At 34.7% G+C, this 21,215-nt stretch overlaps 3 protein-coding genes across 4 annotated transcripts; all 3 read left to right on the top strand.

The window, feature by feature from the left end:
• The first annotated feature begins 1,972 nt into the window (after positions 1 to 1,972).
• On the top strand, positions 1,973 to 4,979 carry LOC116110577 (TBC1 domain family member 13-like). Of its 2 annotated transcripts, XM_031396787.1 has the most exons (9): positions 1,976 to 2,467; positions 2,623 to 2,715; positions 2,977 to 3,081; positions 3,231 to 3,383; positions 3,472 to 3,570; positions 3,782 to 3,910; positions 4,105 to 4,284; positions 4,491 to 4,607; positions 4,733 to 4,979. In XM_031396787.1, exons 1-9 carry the CDS (start codon positions 2,063 to 2,065, stop codon positions 4,910 to 4,912), a joined length of 1,461 nt encoding a protein of 486 aa, XP_031252647.1. In that variant the 5' UTR covers positions 1,976 to 2,062; the 3' UTR covers positions 4,913 to 4,979. The 2 variants fall into 2 exon arrangements, with proteins under 2 accessions (XP_031252648.1, XP_031252647.1); XM_031396788.1 differs by lacking the exon at positions 3,472 to 3,570 and having other exon boundaries at positions 1,973 to 2,467.
• Positions 4,980 to 6,113: 1,134 nt separating this feature from the next.
• On the top strand, positions 6,114 to 9,759 carry LOC116110560 (phospholipase D alpha 1-like). Its single transcript, XM_031396767.1, has 4 exons — positions 6,114 to 6,130; positions 6,224 to 6,329; positions 7,029 to 8,928; positions 9,237 to 9,759. Exons 2-4 carry the CDS (start codon positions 6,252 to 6,254, stop codon positions 9,668 to 9,670), a joined length of 2,412 nt encoding a protein of 803 aa, XP_031252627.1. The 5' UTR covers positions 6,114 to 6,130; positions 6,224 to 6,251; the 3' UTR covers positions 9,671 to 9,759.
• Positions 9,760 to 17,228: 7,469 nt separating this feature from the next.
• On the top strand, positions 17,229 to 18,323 carry LOC116110588. Its single transcript, XM_031396797.1, has 2 exons — positions 17,229 to 17,490; positions 17,620 to 18,323. Exons 1-2 carry the CDS (start codon positions 17,310 to 17,312, stop codon positions 17,868 to 17,870), a joined length of 432 nt encoding a protein of 143 aa, XP_031252657.1. The 5' UTR covers positions 17,229 to 17,309; the 3' UTR covers positions 17,871 to 18,323.
• Positions 18,324 to 21,215: the final 2,892 nt, after the last annotated feature.

The raw sequence follows: 21,215 nt of genomic DNA, 5'->3' as shown, positions 1-21,215 counted from the left end.
AATATTTCAACATCAAACCAGACGTGCAATATCATAATTGCATTAACTGTAGGTAAAATTAAATCACTGATCAATGTCTGAGGTACGATGGAGAAGACGAAAGCATTATATAAATTGGCTTGGGAAATTGAATTTACTGTTTCTGAAACATATTTCTTATTCATTCTACTTACTTTCTTAGTTAATTGCCACCTCCTATGTCTATATGTCTCATCAGATTGCTAGCATGTTGAAAAAGCAAAGAAGCCAGTCAATCTTGATATGAACATTATGTTAAAAGACTGTAGAAGAGATGATTCAAGTTACAACAAAGTACATTAATTTTACTTCATCATGACGATCACGATTGACTTTAGATGATCTACAACTACTTAAAAAATTATGGTAGTATGATCAACCACGTAAAGGTTTGGAATTGAATACGAGAAAAGTGTAGAGAGCAAACTCACATGCATATGACAATGATGTTTACACACAAAGGCATCAAAATACACAAACTAACGAACCAGAACCTAGTAAGACACCTGCAAGACAGAGACTTTGTGGTTAAATTTCCAACCAACACATCTCCAGCTAAGAGGAGACTGAAAATTATACGAAAGAAGTGGAAAACAGAAGCCATTTCCATCCACTTGCGGATTATTTAAATGGTGTTTAATATACTGTAAGTGTTGGAGTCTGACTGTGGTCCCTTGGAAACAATAGATAAGCCAAGAAGAAGGGAATAACCAGATTAACCCAATATTGTATTAATCCTCATCTCTCTTTGTTACCTCCTCATCTATTGATCAGGGCTAGCTAGACATGTGCATCCAGTAATTGCTGACAGTGGTTTAATGCTTGTTTTGGGCAGAAATTGGCGTTGCTCAAAGATAAAAATATTACTCATCAACATCAATAAGTTATAACCGTTGTAATTCACGGTTAATTTCCTATATAAACATAATGTTTTCAATAATTTAAGTAAATTATATATGTATTGATGTCAATTTGGTCGTACATTTTGTTAGTTTAGATTATGATATTGGAATTTATGATGAGTATTAAATAGCCGCCCTATGAAGTGACAAGTGAAGAAAAGGATTTATAAGATGACAAGTGATCGATCCAAGAGTAACATTCTTAAAGCCAACAAATTTTTTAAACAAATTGCCTCGTCACCTGACACTGATCGTGAAATTGACAATATTTTGTGAATTTAATTATCATGTCACAGTTTTTGCGTCCTTAATCAACGACAAATATTAACAGGTTTATTAAACAAAAACTCTTTCTCCATCATATGACAGATTTTTCATCAATTCCTCATTATGCAGTAGTTTAATTTGAATTCTAATGAAAAAAAATAAGAAGTTATCTTCTAAATTAATCCATAAATTATAAGATATTTTCGTATAGACGTAAATGTATTGTTCCTCAATCCAATTACGGAAACTTTTTTATTTTCTCTCTCTTTATTTCTTCAAAGAAAATTTCCAGGATTCTTATGGAAACTAGAGTCCCATTTCCAAAACCAAAGTAATTTGTGAAACTAATGAGGGTTTATTTAATTACACATTTTTATTTTTTTATTTTTTTGGTTATTGTACGTTTAATTTAAATTAAATCACACTTTGTACTTTTTTTTTTTTCCGTAAATAAACTTAAAAAATGATCATTTTTTAACTTGATCAGAAAATATACAATTTTCCGAGAACAAATGGTGTTATATTCTTTAAAATGAAAAATAAAAAATTGAGGCTAAGAAAGAGATATATTTGGGCTTGAATAACCAGAGTCCAATAATGTTGTTAAATATCTTTAGCCCAATGATTAGTCATGATAATTTTAATGGGCCAGTGTCGTTGCGTTACCCACTTAAAAAGTATCAGGCCCTCTTCTCGAATTTAAACCGTTTCAAAAGCAGATTTTTAATTATCAAACGACCTTTAAGCACTTATGATCTGAAACAAGGATCTGGATCCACCTACCATTCAACCGTTTTAACTACCAGTCTTCTTCTACTTACGAGAAAGTATGGACGATAACTTCTTTTTTTGTTTTAATCTTTTCATGACCATCCATGGAACCATTACACAAAACTTATCTACTCAAATCGCCCGAGTTGCCTCCTTTGATTCAGTCCCCACGCGTTCATTATTCCACAATGCTCAAAGACAAACTGAAACTCCCCGATAAAGCGCGGCGAGTGTTTCCCGATCGGCTCGGGAGCTTAGTTTCAGGATTCAACGATAAAGAAGAAGAAAACGAAGATTCAGCTTCGGAAACCGAGGTGGGTAAAGAGCTCGAGATTTTACTGCCAAACGCCTCCGGGTCCGGCGAGGCAAGTGAGGATGATTATGTGGAGAAGATAGAAGAACAACGTCTGTCAGGGATCCGGCAGAGACCTGAAAAGGAAGGGACGGGTCTGGTGTCGGTTAAGGAAGTTATTGCGGCGGATGACAAAAGGTCTGACCTTGAGTATGAGGTGAGAAATTGTTAATATAATTTATTCAATTAAAAAAATAAGTAGTAGCTAGGGTTTATTTCAATTATATGTGCATTGTTATGTTTACCAGAGAAATATTTTTTTTGGTTTGGATATGCAAATAATATATATTTTTGTTTATATTTTATGATCAGTTATCTCAAATGGAGATAAATTTGGAGAAGTTGCAGAGAATTGCTGACACAGGACTTCCTGAAGGAGGAGGTTTGCGTGCAACAGTTTGGAAGGTATGTAAGGTTTTATTTATTTATTTTTATTGTTAGTATCATGCTTTTATTTTATTTAGTTTCGATTAATTCAGCTTATGTAAATAGTTTTGCAATTTGAAATTTGCATGATGCTACAATGTAAATGCTTTGGCAGAAAAAAAATGCAGTCAAAAAGAATTATCAGTAGTGGATTATTGCCTATCATCTACATGACAATTTAACTGTTAGCTGCTGTTTTAACTTCTTTATTTATTTTTCTTTCACCCTTTATGCTAGCAGCTGCTCTTGGGTTACTTACCTCCTTCTCGTGACTTATGGGAAAAGGAGCTGAGTGAGAATCGACAAAAATATTCCAAGCTAAAACAGGAACTTCTGTTGAGTCCTGTAAGATGCTAGTCACCTTGCTCTTAATCTAGTGAATAGATTCCTTAATTTAGTAGTGCAAGTATTTCTTACTCATTAGATGAGGTGCATTACTTTTGGTTAGTGCCTAAGTGGTTACCATCACTAATCAAAATCTTGAATCTAGACAGTCACAATTTACAAGGATTAAAGATGAATCACTAAAGTCCAATGAACAGAGTGCTGACAATGATGGTGATGGACTACTTAGGCGACATGAAATTTCTCAAGAGGATCATCCTCTGAGTCTTGGTAAGGCTAGTGTTTGGAATCAATACTTTGAGGTATGTCTTTATTCCATTTCAAGATGTGTCTTAAACTTCTCTTGGCAAACCTGAGCTGATGTTTATCGAAATAAACACATGTTTCTAGCATACAGAGATATCAGAACAGATTGACCGTGATTTACAGCGTACACATCCTGATATGAAATTCTTCTCAGGGGAAACATCATTCAGTAGGAAAACTAGGGTATATTCCCCTCTACCCCCTGACGTTTTGCATTAACAGCATGCTTTTTTTCAATACAGACTGCAAAAGCAACTTCTTATTTCTATTCATGGTGCTACAAGCTTGTCTCAACATGTAGCCAACAGAAGAAATCTCACCGACACTTCTCATTGCAAAAGTAAATAATAAAAGTTCTTTCAAAGTGAATGATGTGATGCATTTTTATCTGCAGGAAGCAATGAGGAATATTCTTCTCCTATTTTCAAAACTAAATCCTGCTATTCGCTATGTTCAAGGCATGAATGAAGTCTTGGCACCATTATACTATGTTTTCAGTACTGACCCTGACGAACAGAATGCTGTAAGAATTATACAATATTCTTAAATCTCTAAGGCTCAGTGGTTTGTGATCCTCTGTATAATATCTTGGGGTACAATTGTCATGTTAATTTTGAAGAATAATGTTTGAGTTGTAATTGAATTGAATTTAAACCTATATGGAATGTTTTATACCATGAGTGTTCTAAACTCTATTCATTTTGTTCCATCATACAGGTAAATGCAGAAGCAGATAGTTTCTGTTGTTTTGTTCGACTCTTGAGTGACTCAGTGGATCACTTTTGTCAACAATTGGATAACAGTGCTGTTGGTATCCTTTCAACTCTTTCCCGGTTGTCAGAGTTACTAAAAGCTAATAATGAGGAATTGTGGCACCATCTTGAAGTCACAAACAAGGTAAATTGAATTTAATGGGACTATAGAGTATGCCTTTTTGGATGTTTAATACATACTGTCTCAACATATTGATCAGATGCTAAATGTCTTGACCCCTCTTTTTATGGTTTCTGGCTGCACAATATTTTTCAATAAGTCTCTATCTTCTCATAAACTTGTTTTTCTTGTATTTCTTAGAAACTTATACCTTGAATTATGATGAGCAGGTTAAGCCGCAATTCTATGCTTTCAGGTGGATCACATTGCTACTTACTCAAGAATTCAATTTCCAGTCCATCTTAAGAATTTGGGATTCTTTTTTGAGTAATCCTTTTGGTGTCCAGGTCTCTCTCTCCAAACATGATTCTCTTGGTGTAGTTTTGTTTGACTATCTCAATTTCTTTTTATAGATAAAATAACAACAATCTGAATTAACTGATTTATTGAAAGCAAGCTCCACTTTATGCAGGATATGCTGCTACGGGTCTGCTGTGCAATGCTGTTGTGCATACGAAGCAGACTTTTAAGTGGTGATTTTGCAGCTAACTTAAAGCTTTTACAACACTATCCTGAAATCAACATAGAATACCTTCTTCAGGTAGCCAGGGATCTGAGTCCTGATACGTCTTCCTATCGCTTGTCTCTGTAAAATTCTTCCATTAAATGCGCCTTGTGTATACCAACTCCTCTCTTAATTTTAACATGGTTTGTAATCAGTAACCTATAGCTTGAGTTCGTACATTCTAACCAAAAAAAAAAAAGTTTTAATCTTATTTTTGAAAGGAAAATATCATCATTATCAGAAATGAGTACTGAACATTCATTTTCCTTCTTTTCTGGCCTGGAATCAGGATTCAACTCAATTATCAGTAATCACTTATTCTTAATCAGAGGTCCATCACTGACTGATGCTTGATAGACATGCCCCTTTTCCGCACCTTGCAGGATTAAGTTATAATAAATTACAATCAAGTGATGGTGACAGGATTTTCCATGACTAATCCTATGTCTAATCACCGCATGCCCGAAATGAATGACGCAGTACTTTGTGTGATTTAGTGATTAGTTGGCATGGGATCAATAAGGCAACCTGCTGCATCTTTTGGATTAAAAAAGTCCATTTGCAAGCTGTATATATATTTGTACTTGCTACTTCCTCTATGGCTGGGGAACCAATTGACCAGTTGTTTGGAGTTGAGGAACGGTAGCTTCCGTATTGTGTAGAGATTAAGCATGAAACCTTTTACAATATGATCTAATTCCTAAACTTGATGTAATACTATATGCTTAATAATCTTTCAGAAGTCAATGACGTAAATTGCTTCAAATCTAGTGATGTTAACAAAGACAGACTCATATTGAAGAAAAAATGGTCAATAAATAATAAACGTGAAAATCAAAGCTTATTGCGTGATATATCCACAGCCATTCATCAATCAAATTCTTCAAAATTAGATCTCTCTTAGCCTTAATTATGTGTAAAATTAAGAGCTCTTCTGCATTCTCTTCCAACAGTAGTTTTTTGTGGATCCTGGACGTCAGCTACCAAGATCCATCTGCTTATTTATACTTGCTCCTCCTCTATATATTAAACGGGATTATTCCCGCCTCCGAATAGTACTCCTTAAAGAAGACAGTTAAAGAGAAAAAACCTTAATAGCGACAAAGAGCTGGTTGCATCTTTTTTCGCGCCAACATCAGCAAATTGAATAAAATTAAGCTGAGACAACTGGCTTCTTTCTTTCGGTTTACCTGCTACACCATTGGTCAATATTTTAAATTACAACTTCCATTCCATGAATTGCTTAAGCTTCTCTTCAGACTTGTTATATTCCTTTCCTTCCCTGGAAGATCGATTGTATTATATGTATAAGCATTATTGTTTTGTCTGATTTATTAGTGATCTTTGGTGATAATTGTTGTCTGTGTGCTTATTTGAACACTCTTGTTTAAATTTCAGTTCAAATTTGGTGATATTTGAAGTACTTATGGCAAGTTTTTTGCTTCACGGGACGCTTCATGTGACAATCTGTGAGATCGACAAGCTCTCTGGAAAGGTTTTCAAGGTATGCTCACTCAGAATAGCCTTAATTATCACTGCCAAAGTCTGTATTTCTTTTTTATTTTTTCTTCGGTGACTCCGTGCTTGTGTACATTTTTCCTCCATTAAAGAATTACTGAAATTAGGCCATAATTTCTTCAACAATGATTTCTGCATATCGATACTGTGACCATTTCAATGATTTCTGGGCGCTTTGTTTGCATTGGAAGACATCATATTTCTCGTAGTGTCAATGGATGGATAACTTAGAAGAACGCTCAATGTGGCCTTTATTTAATTTTCATCTTTCTGATTTGCCAGGCATGATGTTTGAACTTGATTTATTTTCAGAATTCATCTATGGAACTGCTTTTCTGTCACTGGTCGTATGATGAAAATCTGCTTTCAATCTATTTGAAATACCCCTTTTCTCTCTGTCTGTACGTTTCTAGAATGCCTCAACAATTGTTCAAGCTTTTCTTTTTTGTCAATTTTTTCCATTCTAATCTACTTGATTATCTAGGATAAGTTGTAATCTTACTTAGTACATCTAGAGTCAGTCACCCTCACCTGGGGTAGCATTTCAAAATTTTGAAATTCAAACCAATTCTCATGCTTTCTTGAAAACTGAAGATATTTCCTATGTGAAAGTTGATTCATTTATTTTTAATTATTTCTCCTTAATCTCAAGTCTAATTTGAAATTATAATCGTCTGTCCTCCAGCCACTGAAAAACATTGAAGAGGTTCTTGGAATCAGAAAAGGTTTTTCAAAACTCTATGTAACAATTGATATAGATAAAGCAAGAGTTGGGAGGACTAGAATTTTAGAAAATGAACACTCTGATCCGCAATGGAATGAATCTTTTCACATTTACTGCGCCCACATGGCTTCTAATATCAGATTCTCTATCAAACATAATAATCATATTGGAGCAACAGTTATTGGGAGAGCTTATTTGCCTGTTGAAGAACTGCTAGATGGAGAAGAAGTGGATAGATGGCTTAATATCGTGCATCATGATCATAAATCTCTACACGGCGGTTCCAAGATCCACGTGAAATTACAATTTTATGATGTCACTAGACATAGTAACTGGTCCAGAGGGATTCGAAGTCCTAAATTTCCAGGAGTTCCTTACACATTCTTTCCCCAGAGAAATAGTTGTAGAGTTACTCTTTACCAAGATGCTCATGTCCCGGATAAATTTATCCCAAATATCCCTCTTGCAGGAGGGAAGTTTTATGAGCCACAGAGATGCTGGGAAGACATTTTCGATGCAATAACTAATGCAAAGCACTTGATTTACATTACAGGCTGGTCTGTATATGCTAAGATCACCTTAATAAGGGACTTGAGGCGACAAAAACCAGGAGGCGAAATGTCTCTGGGCGAGCTGCTTATAAGGAAGGCCAATGAAGGTGTCACAGTTCTGATGCTAGTTTGGGATGACAGGACTTCAGGTAAGTTACTGAAGAATGACGGGGTGATGGCTACGCATGATGAAGACACTGGAGCTTACTTCCATAATACTGGAGTCCATTGTGTTCTGTGTCCACGTAATCCTGATAATGGGCGAAGCATTGTTCAAAACGTGGAGATCTCTACTATGTTTACTCATCACCAGAAGTCTCTAGTTGTGGATAGTGAAATGCCCAGTGGAGCATCAAATAGAAGAAGGATAGTAAGTTTTATTGGAGGCATTGATCTTTGTGATGGGAGATATGACACTCCTTTTCATCCCATTTTCGGGACACTGGACACATTACATCACAATGATTTTCATCAACCCTGTTTCCCTGGTGCCTCAATTGCTAAAGGAGGACCAAGGGAGCCTTGGCATGATGTCCACAGCCGATTGGAAGGACCCATTGCCTGGGATGTATTGTTCAATTTTGAACAAAGGTGGAGGAAGCAAGGTGGGAAGGACTTGCTCGTTAAACTAAAAGAACTTGATGATATATTCATACCTCCATCTCCTGTAATGTTTCCTCAAGACCATGATACATGGAATGTTCAATTGCTTCGGTCCATTGATGGTGGAGCAGCTTTTGGCTTTCCAGAAACTCCTGAGGATGCAGCAAGGGCAGGGCTGGTCAGTGGGAAGGATAGCATTATTGACCGAAGCATTCAGGATGCATATATCAATGCCATTCGTAGAGCAAAAGATTTCATCTACATTGAAAATCAGTATTTTCTTGGAAGCTCTTTTTGCTGGAACTCAGATGACATTAAGGTTGAGGAGGTCGGTGCATTGCATCTTATACCAAAAGAATTGTCACTAAAGATTGTTAGCAAGATTGAATCAGGAGAGAGATTTACTGTCTACATTGTCATTCCAATGTGGCCAGAGGGTATCCCAGAGAGTGCATCTGTTCAAGCAATACTGAATTGGCAGAAAAGGACGATGGAGATGATGTATACTGATATAGCTCAGGTCCTTCAAGCCAAGAACTTGGAAGCGAACCCGAAGGACTATTTGTCATTCTTTTGCCTGGCAAATCGTGAGAGCAAGAAGAGTGAGGAATATGCACCTTCAGACACACCTGAGCATAATTCAAACTACAGTAGAGCTCAGGAAGCCAGGCGGTTCATGATCTATGTTCATGCCAAGATGATGATAGGTAAGTTATTTAACAGATTCTTCTTTCAAAATTTCGAAGTAGAAGTAAAGTTTGCCAAAACCTCTTTCAAATCATATAACATCACCTTTCCCGTTCTATCTTTCAGTTATACTAATGAGGAATATTACTTGCTTCGCCACTATCAGGATTTTTGCATTTGTGCAACTTTCTTCTACCTGTCAAGTGTCAACATTAATAACTCTGTAGTGCTAGAAATATTTTCTGCTCATTTATTTTTTTTCTCAGGCGTTAAGTTGATCCAAATTAACATCAAAATCCAAATTTTGGCATTACTTGCAATTTTGCAGTTGACGATGAATATATTATCATTGGATCCGCCAACATCAATCAAAGATCAATGGATGGTGCCAGGGATTCAGAGATTGCCATGGGAGCATACCAACCATATCACCTGTCCACCAAAGAGCCAGCCAGGGGTCAGATTCATGGCTTCCGAATGGCGTTATGGTATGAACATTTAGGCATGCTTGATGATTCGTTTCTCCAACCAGCCAGCATGGAGTCTATTCGAAAAGTGAACGTAATTGCAGAAAAATACTGGCACATCTACTCCTCCGAGGCATCAGACCATTGCTTGCCAGGCCATTTGATTAGTTATCCCATCTGTGTTAAAAGCAATGGAGAGGTGACACAACGTCCAGGGACAGAGTTTTTCCCGGACACTGAAGCTCGAGTTCTTGGTTCTAAATCCGAGATACTTCCTCCAATACTCACTACTTAATTTCGTCACCCAATTGTTGGAAAAAACAAATTGTCTGATACTGTCTTCTCTTATAATTGCTAATAAAGTTCATTTGGTCAGTACATAAAAGTAATTTTATTTTATTTTTACGAACAAACGATTCAGGAAATATTCAATTCCTTAAATAAGAAAGAATACAATTCTAGGAAAGTGTTGGATAATGCATTGAAAAATTATAATTGTCGGCTGCTTGTGAAACCAAAATTGAGGTCTTGTGGAATATGTGATTTGACTGGCAGATGCCAAGTAGACAGTACTGGGACAAAAAACTGTTGATCTACCCTACCTTGCATTTATTCATGTTTCATGATTCAACAACAAGTATGTGTGTTCACATTAACCGATTTTGGTAAATGTTGACTTGAAATAATTAAGGTTAATGGAGTATATGGGTAGCTACCTCTTCCACAAATTAGGGATGGCAAAATGCCCCATAGGTTTGGATACCCGTGGGAAAACTAGGAATGGGCATAATACTCGTCTTCGTGGGGACTTGTCCCGAATGGGGTGGAGTTTCTCCGAATTATATATATATAATTTTAACTATTTAATCTTATATTAATTTTAATAGTTAAAAATTAATCAATTAATTCATTAATTATATAAGAATAAATTATAATTGTGTGAATATTTTATAAAACTATATTCAAATAGGTAATAAATAAAATTATATTAAATATAATAAATCATTATAAATATTTGTAATACATAATAAATATGTTATGTATATAATGTATAATTTGAAATACATAATATATATGTTATTTATGTATAATGTATCATTTGATATTTTGATTGATTATAATAAATCAATAAATCATTATAATTTTTTTTTTTTTTGGTCCCTCATTGAATCATTATTTCAATTCCATTACCTAATTACCCTTATTATATTATGGTAGTTATTTATTTAGAGTTTATTATAATATATATGTATAATGTATCATATGTAATACATTATGTGTAATGTTATGTATTATTTAGAATATTAATGAGACATTGTAATGTAGACGGTATAATTTATTTAGAATTTATTACTTCCTTTGTTTCTTTATAATTGACGTTTTAAGGCTCGGCACACTTTTTGATAAATCAATTTTATCTTTCCTCTTATTGACTTCTTCCTCTGATGTTGCAGGTGGGAAAATTTTGGTTTTTCCCGCTACATACACGTGTGCAATACTGAAATAATTTAATATGTATATATTGTCATTTTCTCTCTCCTACTGACTTACTTTCATTTCTTTTATTCTAATTGTCACTCACCATGGCCATCTCTTTTTTACTGACTTCCATCTCTTTGATTATATTCGTCACTTATCATGGCCGAACAATGTAATAGTAGAATTGTGCTTGGGGAAATTGATTTCAATGTTCTTCCAACATTAGAAGCTACGAATGAAGTTGGTGACATAGTTGAGGAAGTTAATACACATGTGAGCTGGAAAAACCTCACAAATGAACAAAGGCAAACTATTTTTGAATTTCTGTTGAAGCGAAGTGTCAATGGACAATTGAAGAAAAACACTACATCTGAGGTGGCTCAATTATTTTCAATTAGTATGCGTACAGTCCAACGCATTTGGCAACGAGGAAAAGAAAATGAAGTATTGGATTCTAACACTAATGTGTCTAGCTGAAAGGCACTCAATTGTGGGCGCAAGCGTCTTCAAATTGACATCAATCAATTTTGACATATTCCATTGTGAAGAAGGACGACATTGAGGTCTTTATCTGTTGCCACAAATTTTTCAGTGACAACGTTGTTTAGGTGGTTAAAAGAGGGTTTCATACGTTGTCATTCAAATGCTATAAAACTTGTATTAAACGTGGAAAACATGAAAGCTAGAATACACTTTTGTTTATCGATGATTGCACAAGGCAACAACCCCAATTGTTTGAGATTGGTAACCATGGAAAATATTATTCATGTTGATGAGAAGTGATTCTACATGACAAAACAGTCAGAGAAAGATTACCTCCTTCCTGACGAAGACGAGCCTTTACGCACATATAAGAGTAAGACTTTTATTACTAAAGTCATGTTTATGGTTGCAGTGACACGCCCAAGGTTTGATGAATAAGGGAATGAATTATTTTCTGGAAAAATCGGGATATTTCCTTTCATAAATAAAGAACCAGCAAGGAGAAGCAATAAAAATCGTTCTACAGGAACCATGGAGACTAAAACAATCAATTCTATCAATAAAGAAATTTATCGATCTTACATAGTTGAGAAAATCTTGCCGGCTATCCGAGATAAGTGGCCAAAAATTGATGCAAGAAGTCCAATATTTATCCAACAAGACAATGCGAAACCTCCTATTGGTTTGGATGATGAGTATTTTCAAAGTAATGCTACTAAAGATGGCTTCGACATACGTTTGATCTATCAGCCTTCGAATTCTCCAGATATGAATGTTCTAAACTTGGTTTTTTTAAAAGCAATACAAGGACTACAATACCAACAGGCGCCCAACTCTGTAGATGTGCTCATAGAGGCTATTCATAAGTCATTTGATGAATACTCGCCAACAAAATTGAATCATACGTTTTTAACTTTACAGTCATTTATGATTTCAATTTTGAAAGTTGGAGGTTTGAACAAATATAAGGTTCCGCACATGAAAAAACATAGGTTGGAGGGACAAAATTGCATTCCTAAACAGTTAGATGTTGACCCCGCGTTAATTGGAGAAGCAATTGCTCAATATCAATAAGTGTTACAATTGACCTATCTAGTATTGTAGATTAGTTTTGTTTTGTCTATGATGTTCATTTGGGTTTTGATAAGATATTGTCTTTTAGGAGTAGTTTATGCTTCATTTTGATTTCTATGCTTTTTTGCTGTAAAGAAATTTTACCCCAACATACAAGAAAAGAACTTGTTCTATTTTGTAATATAAGCTTTTGTTATGGTAATATATAAGAATAAAAGAATGAGTCCCAACCAAAGGACCCTACAAAGTCATGGTCTTTGGACAAGCCTAAGAAACCAAATCAAGAACAACAACAACAAAAAAACAAGGATTAAAGTTCTAACAAAACATGTAGTCAGTCAAAGAAATACTAGACAAAAAAGGGCAGTAGTAAAAAAAGCAGGCTATCTGGGCACAAAGCAAATTGCACAGTCTGTACATAGAGGTCCGCAGCCAAAAAGTCTCAAAACTCCAACCACCCTTAAGGAAATCCAACAAAAGCTTCAATCCCCAACCAGTAGAAAAAACCAAGACTCACCACAGCAAAACTCCTACAAAGCACACACCCAAGGACAAGAGAAAACAAGCAACACCTCCTAACAAGAATGGAAACTCCAACAAAGAGGTTTTGTAACCAAATCCATGACCTGCAACTTGGGGCAGCCACATGCCCTTCTCAACACCAAAGGCCTCGCAGAATAGACTAAAACAAAACATAGGCAAATGTCACAAAAATTGAGCCAAAACCCAAATAAAAAGCAGCAACCAATTGAGAAAAACCGAAACACCTGAAACACCCAACAATCACTCTCACTAAGGAGTACAAGGCCCGATCATCTCCTGGCGACTATGCGAGCCATAACATCAACGAACATATCCCCACTAACAGGCACTTTATAGACTTCGACATATGTAAAGAAATCAAGCAAATCACCCAATACACATTTTTGTTCATCATTCCTATTAAGGTTGCCAATTAGCTCTTGAGAGTAAGACAAACATTGGACTTCTTTAACACCATTTTCACGAGCTACACACAGTCCATGATATAAGGCAAGATATTCTGCATGTAGTGTGTTAGAAGTTGACACATACTGTTCCAGTAAGGTCAAATTTCCACAGCGTGTATCATGCATTACAATGCCCACTGCTGATTTTTCTAGGTTATTCCAAACTCCAAAAATTTCAATTTTGACAATCGGTCTTGATGTAGCTTCTACATTGTTTTTTGTAACATGTATTGTATAAGAGAAAATATTGTAACTAATTAACTGAATTGATGAAAGCAAAAAAAGTATTGACATTGACCAAAGAAAAAATCAAATAAAACCTTCACTATTCATATCCACCATTCCAAATTCATTTGCAATGCTTGTATTGCCTTCAGTGTCAACAATTTGGCCCCATTGTTGATGTTATGATTATCTTCAAAACCTAATCATTCATAAATTAAAAAGTCAAATGAGTCATGCAACAATGTACCATTATCAATTTTAAGAATAATAACCTTAAAAAAAAACACAAAAAAGCCACTTACATGATAAAGGCACCCATATCCTCATTTGTTCTAATTCTTCATTCAAAAGTTTACGACTCATAATCTCCACTACGTTTACAGCCTGATGTATTTACAGAACCTCAATTTGTAGAACACAATAACACAATAACATCATCCATAGTCAACCATAACATTTTTTTCTTAGTCGCACACATTTTACTTCACAAACAAACAAAGCACAAAAAGGTGGAGGCAAGGCAATTAAATGCTATCAAAGCAAGGAAGAAATACCTGCCACTCAACCATCTTCCAAATTGCTAGATTGAGTAATGTCGGAGTCGCAACATCAAGGTTTGACCCAAATTGAGCAAGGGCAGCCACTTCGCAATTGAAAATCTCGATAACCTAAACAAAAATGCAACTCTATCTTAAAAAAAAAAAAAAAAAAAAAAAAAAAAAAAGGAGGCTGTAGAGTACACAAGAGATCATAGCATACATGCTTTTAATTGAAAAAGTTCTTCCTTCCTTTTTGCAGGTTCTACAACCTTAGTAATCAAGGAAGAAATTTTCTTATTTAACTCCTCTGGTTTGAAAGGGCACATAACAGTATCAATTGAAACCCTGTCCTTGCAAAAGGATTGATTCGCATGCGTTGCTCTCAAAGGACTACTCGGTTTCACATCATAAATATTCTCACGCTCTTCACCTATGCTTGAAAGAGAAAGAGAGAAAGGAGATGAGAGGCGGAGATAGAGAAAGAGAGAGAGGAGATATGGGCCATAGAAAACGTGGAAGAGAGGAGATGAGGGGAAGAGAGAGAGAGGAGATGTGGGCCATATAAAAAGTGGAGAGAGTAGATGAGGGGCAGAGTAGAGAAAGAGAGAAAGGAGATGTGGGTCAGAGAAACAATAGAAGAGAAAAGACAAGGGCAAATGTCGAGCAAGAGAGAAAGGGTTGAGTTGGTAACATCATTTATTTTGGAAAAAGCTAATACCCTTAAAACGTCAATTATAGAGAAACGGAATGAGTATAATATATTATATATTATACATTATACATAATATGCTATTATCCGTAATCATAATATCATTTATTTATATATTAATACTTGTTACTCACTACAATAACACGTAATATTAGACCATTAATATATATATATATATATATATATATACACTTTCTTCATTTCTAATAACAAGGGTAATCTAGACTTTTTATTAAATAATTTCACCTAACAGGACTAAACTGTTCATATCCCAAAGTATTAGAAATAAGTGCAATATACTTATAACCTTAAGGATGAAAGTGTGAAAACTCTCAACAAGATTACATATCTCTAACAAGCCCCAGCAAGATGCTACTCCCATCAAAGACACAAATGTTGGCTTGAAGGTGATGAAGATAATGCAGAGATACAGGCAAGAATCAACAAGTTGATATTGGCTAGAAACATGAGATGCTCAAAGCTCACCATTGGACAATTTGTCAAGGACAAATTGAAATTAATGAGGGCTACAAAAAAAAAGTCTGAAAACCAAACCGAATTGAAACGGGTTCAAAAAATCAATTTTTCTGAATAACTAGTTCGGTTTCGGTTTGAAAATTAAGAAAACCAGAAAACCAGTTCGGTTAACGGTTCAAGTCTAATTTTGAACCAGTTAACCGAAAATGGTTTTCCTAAAATATTTAAAACCCTATCTTCAATAAATCTACTATTGGTTTTCCCCAAAAAATTTAAAAACCATATCTTCAGTAAATCTATTTTGAAAATTAAACCCTTCATCTTGGCATCACATCTTTTAAACGGCTAAACCTAATCTACTCANAAAAATTTGTAAATTTTGTGCACGTGGCATGAATCCATGTTTCAAGAATTTGCCGCACAACACTTGATAAAATTACTGGTTACCGAAAAATAAAATGGGGAATAAAGTTGATTTGGGAAATACACTCCCCATGTGGGGACTCGACTCTCCATCTCCACTCCGTTTAAATAATTTGGGTAAGGGAGTGGGTAACAGAGACCAAGATTGTAAATGAGGTGGGGAATGGAGAAGGCCTTCTCACCTGGAACCGCCCCATTGCTTGAGTGGTCGATTTCTTGTCAAAAGGAGGTTCTGTCATCTTTATATAATAAGTAGAGTCCCAGTGCCGTCATATGTGGATGAAACTGATTGATTTAGTCCTTTAATTGAAAAAAACTTCAAGTTTATATAATTATTGAAGCAATTAGAGGGCAATGAAAGGCCAGATATATGAATGATGGGGTGGATTGATCAGGTGAAAAGTGAAAGAAGGAGACCTTTTTGATTCAAAACCAAAGAATAGAGTCGATGATGTAGTCTCAATCTCCAGTTACGTTTAGACTTAATGTTTTATTAATATAGTAATGGGCTGTTTTATGTTATGTAACCAACCACAGTTAAAGGTTAAGAGGGTGGTTTAAAATAAGTAAATAATATGATTGGTGTAAAGTCATCGTCCTATCTTGAGAATTGAATTGGAATTTGATGTAACATGTAAGCATCTAAAACACATCATCTTTACCAACGGCAGCGGATACACCATAATAATTCACATTTCACACTACTTCCTACAGTCTATACGCTCCTTTTTATGCCGTGGACTTCACTCACTCTAACTTTATCTTACATACATGCGTCTTCTTCAATTCAGACAAATTTTCTTATAAGTATTTTGTGCATTATTCCCGTGATGCCAAAAAACGCTTACTTTTTAAAACTAAGGATTTATAGAAATTAAATAATTATTATTATTATATTGATTAATAAGGTTACAATTAATAAGATTATTGATTTGTCTTCTATTAATAAATGTTGTATGTTAATGTTACACATATAAGCATAATTTACAAAACATTCAAAATTAAATCAAATTGATGTGACTTTATATAGGAACCGAATGCTATCAAAATTTATATCAAGGATAAGGTGAGAAAAGTGTCATGGGTCCTTCTTGTTCCGAAGTAGGAGGAACGGAAAGCCTTAAACCGGAGCGTTGTGGTGACGCGCAGCCGATAGCCGAGATAGTGTGAAACTAACAAAGGAATATTCTTCTATCTAGTGTAGGCCTACCAAAGAAGAAACAGAGGTGACATCATGTAAAGGACTGCCTTGCGGTGCAGGAGCAAAAGTCATTGAGTTACAGTAACATTAGCAGTACCTTACCTATGCCAAAACACATGGATAGAAATTAATTAACATTAATCACTGTTAATCTCCTTATAAAAAACTATTAAATTAATGATTGTATTATAATAATATTTCTCACATTTTGTGTTTTCACTCCATCATCCATCATACTATTATTTATCGTTGTCTCCTTGTAAACACCGAAACCCACCTTCTCATTTTCATTCATCTACTCACTTTTTTTTTTTCTTTTCTTAATCATCTTCACTATGTCTTCAATATTGAGTTCTCAAGGAGTAGTTTTAGCCACCGCCATGGCTGCTGTTTCCGGTACTGTAATTCTTCTGGCTTTTCGCCTTCAGAAATCGTCCCCAACAACCCAATTTTCCATTGATCGGATTCCTCATGACTCCCCACAAGTACAAGTTCTACGATCTTGTATTTCTTCTGGTAAATTACGCCTACACCCATATACATATATGCATACGTAAATCCAGAATTGTTTTTTTAGTCAATTCATATGTTCATGTTTATAACTTTATGTTGTTGATCTTTTTCTATATTTATATATATATATAGAGGGGAAAAAGAGAGAAAAGAAGAAGAAGAAGAGGGTGCACTTTGCAGAAGATGTTGTGGATCCAAGAGGGAATGGAAAAGAGTTCAGGAAGCAACATAGTGTTATAAGAAAAGTTTCTTTGTCTTCGTCTTCGTCTTCGTCTCCATCAGAGTTCAAGAGGAGTGGAGGAATGCCTGCAAATAGGGTGGCTCTGTACAATGGAATACTGAGAGATCGTCGTTGTGTTCAACGATTGGGTTGCTCCTATTGATTGATCAAATTCATGTAGACTATTTGTATAATTCTTCAGTTAGTCAAGGCCTTTCTCTAATTGTAGCCCATTTTTGTAAATATATCTTTGGAATTGGAGAAGGTGATGGACCCACAAGCTGGGTGTTATTTGCAGAAATTACCGAGTGGATCCACCCTCTCGAACTAGGAACTTGTCAGTATAATCTTCTTAGATTTTTTTTCTTTTTCTTTTTAGGGGCTCGTAAACTAAAATTGAAAGAATATTTTCTTCATTTTAGTTTTTACCACTTTGGCCATGTTGTATACCAATCAATTTCATGGTTAGCACTTAGAAAAGAAGTGTAGAGGCTAATTAGAGTTAACGACTTTTTCTCATCCAAATTATGGCTTAATGACATTTTGTCACATACAGCCTTGTAAAATATCATTCACGGACAATAAATTTGATCCAAGCTGTTGGGGTTTTTAAAAAGAGGAGACCGATGAGTCTTTTGATCTTAGAATGTTAGATTTTGATGGTTATAATTGATCAGAATTTGACTTACGAATAACGGTTGCGCAAATCCTAATTGCTCGATTGTCGACAATTAACAAGGTTGGCAGGAGTAAGGTTTGAAGGGTTTCAGTGAGTGATGATTAGAGAAGAAAATGGTGGTGATGTAGGATCGTAACGATGTCGAAATTAAAAACGAAATGTAAATTTGGGTTGTAAAGTGATATTTTAAAAGTTAGTGGATAAAAAAGTGTTATTAAACCATTATTTGGATAGAAAAAAGTCATTTACTCGGCTAATTCGTAATAATGGAATGTAAATATGTGATACAAAACTTTTAGTTAGTTTATAGGTGAAGGGACAGTCTTATTAATGAAATATGTGATATAATAAAGTAGTTAGTAATTATGTGGTTGGTATGAAGAATTGGAGCGTTTGGAGGGTGAAGGAATGTGCATGTGTTGTTTTATGCTTTGTATAAGAACTGCCTCATCACATGTATATGTATGAATCCATCCTTTCAATGTGTGAACACAGGCAGGTGATAGGATGCTTCCTTATCCAATTCAAATATTATTACAATTAATAAACTAAACAACTCGTGTTTTCTTTCTTCATTTGTTTAATTCGCTGGGGAAGGGTCTTAAATTATTGAGTCAACCAATAGAATTAAGTTGATATTTAATTAAAATGACGTGGGATTTGAACAGTAGACAAGTATTTGAGGTGGAAGCACAGGGAGGATGGGCAACAGAGGAATTGCACTAATGTTGGAACAGAATGTGTTTTTTTATCACAAATTGAATTTCCTTGTCTTTTGAGTTGCTTTTGTGGCCTCATTGTGTGTCCCATATTGCTTCCCTTTTGTTTTTAATTCAAATTTTATATTCATAAAGTTCCAGAAGCAACCTACCCTTCCTCAGCCATTTCGACAAACCCAAACTTCAAACCAACTTCCTCCAGCACCTTCTAAAGTGTAGTCCTTTTAAATTATTATTATTATGTTAGTTTTTCTCTTTTAGAACAATTCAACCAACGACCTATATACTTACAAACTATATTCTATTTTTTTTTTTTTTATTAAATTAATAAATAGGATAAAAGGTCGTGACGGCACGATTCACGCTTTCACAAAGAAAAAATTTAGGATAATATTATCATCAAATGAAATTAAAATTTATGATGAGAATTTAGAAAAAGATCCTTGAAATTGATTATATTGTGTCATAAGTACAACACACTTGATGACATGTTTCTATCATTCTTTTACATTTTCTTTTTCCACTTATTTTGTTCATAAAACTCTGATGGTTTATTGACTATGTATTAAAAATAATTACTGTAGTTAGCTTGATTCCCTAGTAACGGATTGAGTGTGAGCATAATCCCATCATTGGTGACATAATCCTCCATTGTTAATTCGATTAAGCACCTTGATTAGGGGGCCGATTAATTAAAAAAAAAACCCAATTTGTAGAAGCCACGGTGGACGTGAAACACGACACCACATTCACCCATTAAAAATTGCTTTAAATTGAATCAAGAATCACCACATCAATCAAAAAAGTTACATGACACATGCAACACAAACCAAAAATCTCATGGTTAGATGCTTCCCTGACCTCACCAAACTTTATATTATATATTTTATCCTAAAGTATATAATATAAAGGAGTTAACTTTCAAAGAAGCATACGGTGGGCTCTTTTATAAGTGGCCATTTAGTCAAAAAAATAGCCAATCTTTTGCTTATATTTTTACAGGAAAAAGTTCTAAGTCACCCAATAATGCACCATCTTACCTCATTCTTGTTGTCATTATGCCTGTATTATTGCCGAGAAAGCTATCTTATTTTTAAAGAAGCAATTAAATGACGACATCTGATATTAGTTTTTGATGATACTTCATAAACAAATAACTAATCATTATTATTATAACCCGGTTAAGTGTGACATCCTTTAATTTGGAATTGTGGTGGGTAGAGTAAAGGCATGGTATGACTCTCAACTTGGGTAATGTTGAATTTTCTTGGCCAATTAAATGGCAAATGTGGGCGGTTTAAGATAAGGATCAACCGAGTTGAGTTAATTAATTATTTTAGGCAAGTGGTGGTGACGAGGTCGGTTCGATTGATGTGCCATCTTCAAATGTTGGAACATTTCTAACATTACTTATTTAATACAACATGTAAACATCTAGAATTTCAAATTGTACCCAGTCAATTAAAATCTGAAAGGGTATTTTAAATCAATAATTCTAATCCAACAACAAAAATCCAATGGGTTTTTAAGGAATCATTATATTTTAGATATCACTATAATGCCCTCTATGTTTAATAATCTAGCCTCTTTTTGAGAGCCTCTGCCATTGATATTCAAATTTGAGAGGTCTATCTTATCTACAAATCCTCTGGAGTTACACCAGACTTGGTGCAGTTACAATGCAAAAACTAGCTTTTGACATTTTCCTGTCCTCTACAATTGTAGGCTTTCAATGAATCACAAGAAATTCTGTTTGTGGACGTTGAATTGTTTATTTGTAGATTTTGACTAAAATTATGAATCCATCAAATTAAAAACTACAGCTAGAAAACCACTTGGTTATGATAGAACCGGATGACAAGAACTTAGAGTTACCTAAATATATTGTGTTTTTATGACTTATCTAGTTCACTGAACTTAGACTTAAAGAATGTTTAATATACTCTTTACTTGGTCCATTAGGCTTGGGCTTGAAGGGTGTTCGAACGCCAGAACTTAGTTAAAGTGTGTGCAAGCTACCTAGTTTAAAAAAAAAAAAAACTACTTGTAGAAGGATTCCTAAAAATTTGTACAAAATTTTTTAACCATTACGAAAATTAAAAATTAAAAT

Source organism: Pistacia vera, unplaced genomic scaffold (genome assembly GCF_008641045.1).
Source record: "Pistacia vera cultivar Batoury unplaced genomic scaffold, PisVer_v2 Contig607, whole genome shotgun sequence".
NCBI classification, from domain to species: Eukaryota; Viridiplantae; Streptophyta; class Magnoliopsida; order Sapindales; family Anacardiaceae; genus Pistacia; species Pistacia vera.
The sequence above is the reverse complement of the archived record's forward strand: the minus strand, read 5'-3'. Positions and strand labels throughout refer to the sequence as shown.

Bases quoted from the DNA above. Each gene is read 5' to 3' on its own strand.
- LOC116110577 (XM_031396787.1), top strand. From the start codon at position 2,063: ATGGAACCATTACACAAAACTTATCTACTCAAATCGCCCGAGTTGCCT. The intron at 3,384-3,471 runs GTATGTCTTTAT...ACATGTTTCTAG, and splicing joins TTTGGAATCAATACTTTGAG to CATACAGAGATATCAGAACA. The intron at 3,571-3,781 runs GTATATTCCCCT...TTTTATCTGCAG, and splicing joins CATTCAGTAGGAAAACTAGG to GAAGCAATGAGGAATATTCT.
- LOC116110560 (XM_031396767.1), top strand. From the start codon at position 6,252: ATGGCAAGTTTTTTGCTTCACGGGACGCTTCATGTGACAATCTGTGAG. The intron at 6,330-7,028 runs GTATGCTCACTC...TCTGTCCTCCAG, and splicing joins TCTCTGGAAAGGTTTTCAAG to CCACTGAAAAACATTGAAGA. The intron at 8,929-9,236 runs GTAAGTTATTTA...GCAATTTTGCAG, and splicing joins TCATGCCAAGATGATGATAG to TTGACGATGAATATATTATC.
- LOC116110588 (XM_031396797.1), top strand. From the start codon at position 17,310: ATGTCTTCAATATTGAGTTCTCAAGGAGTAGTTTTAGCCACCGCCATG. The intron at 17,491-17,619 runs GTAAATTACGCC...ATATATATATAG, and splicing joins ACGATCTTGTATTTCTTCTG to AGGGGAAAAAGAGAGAAAAG.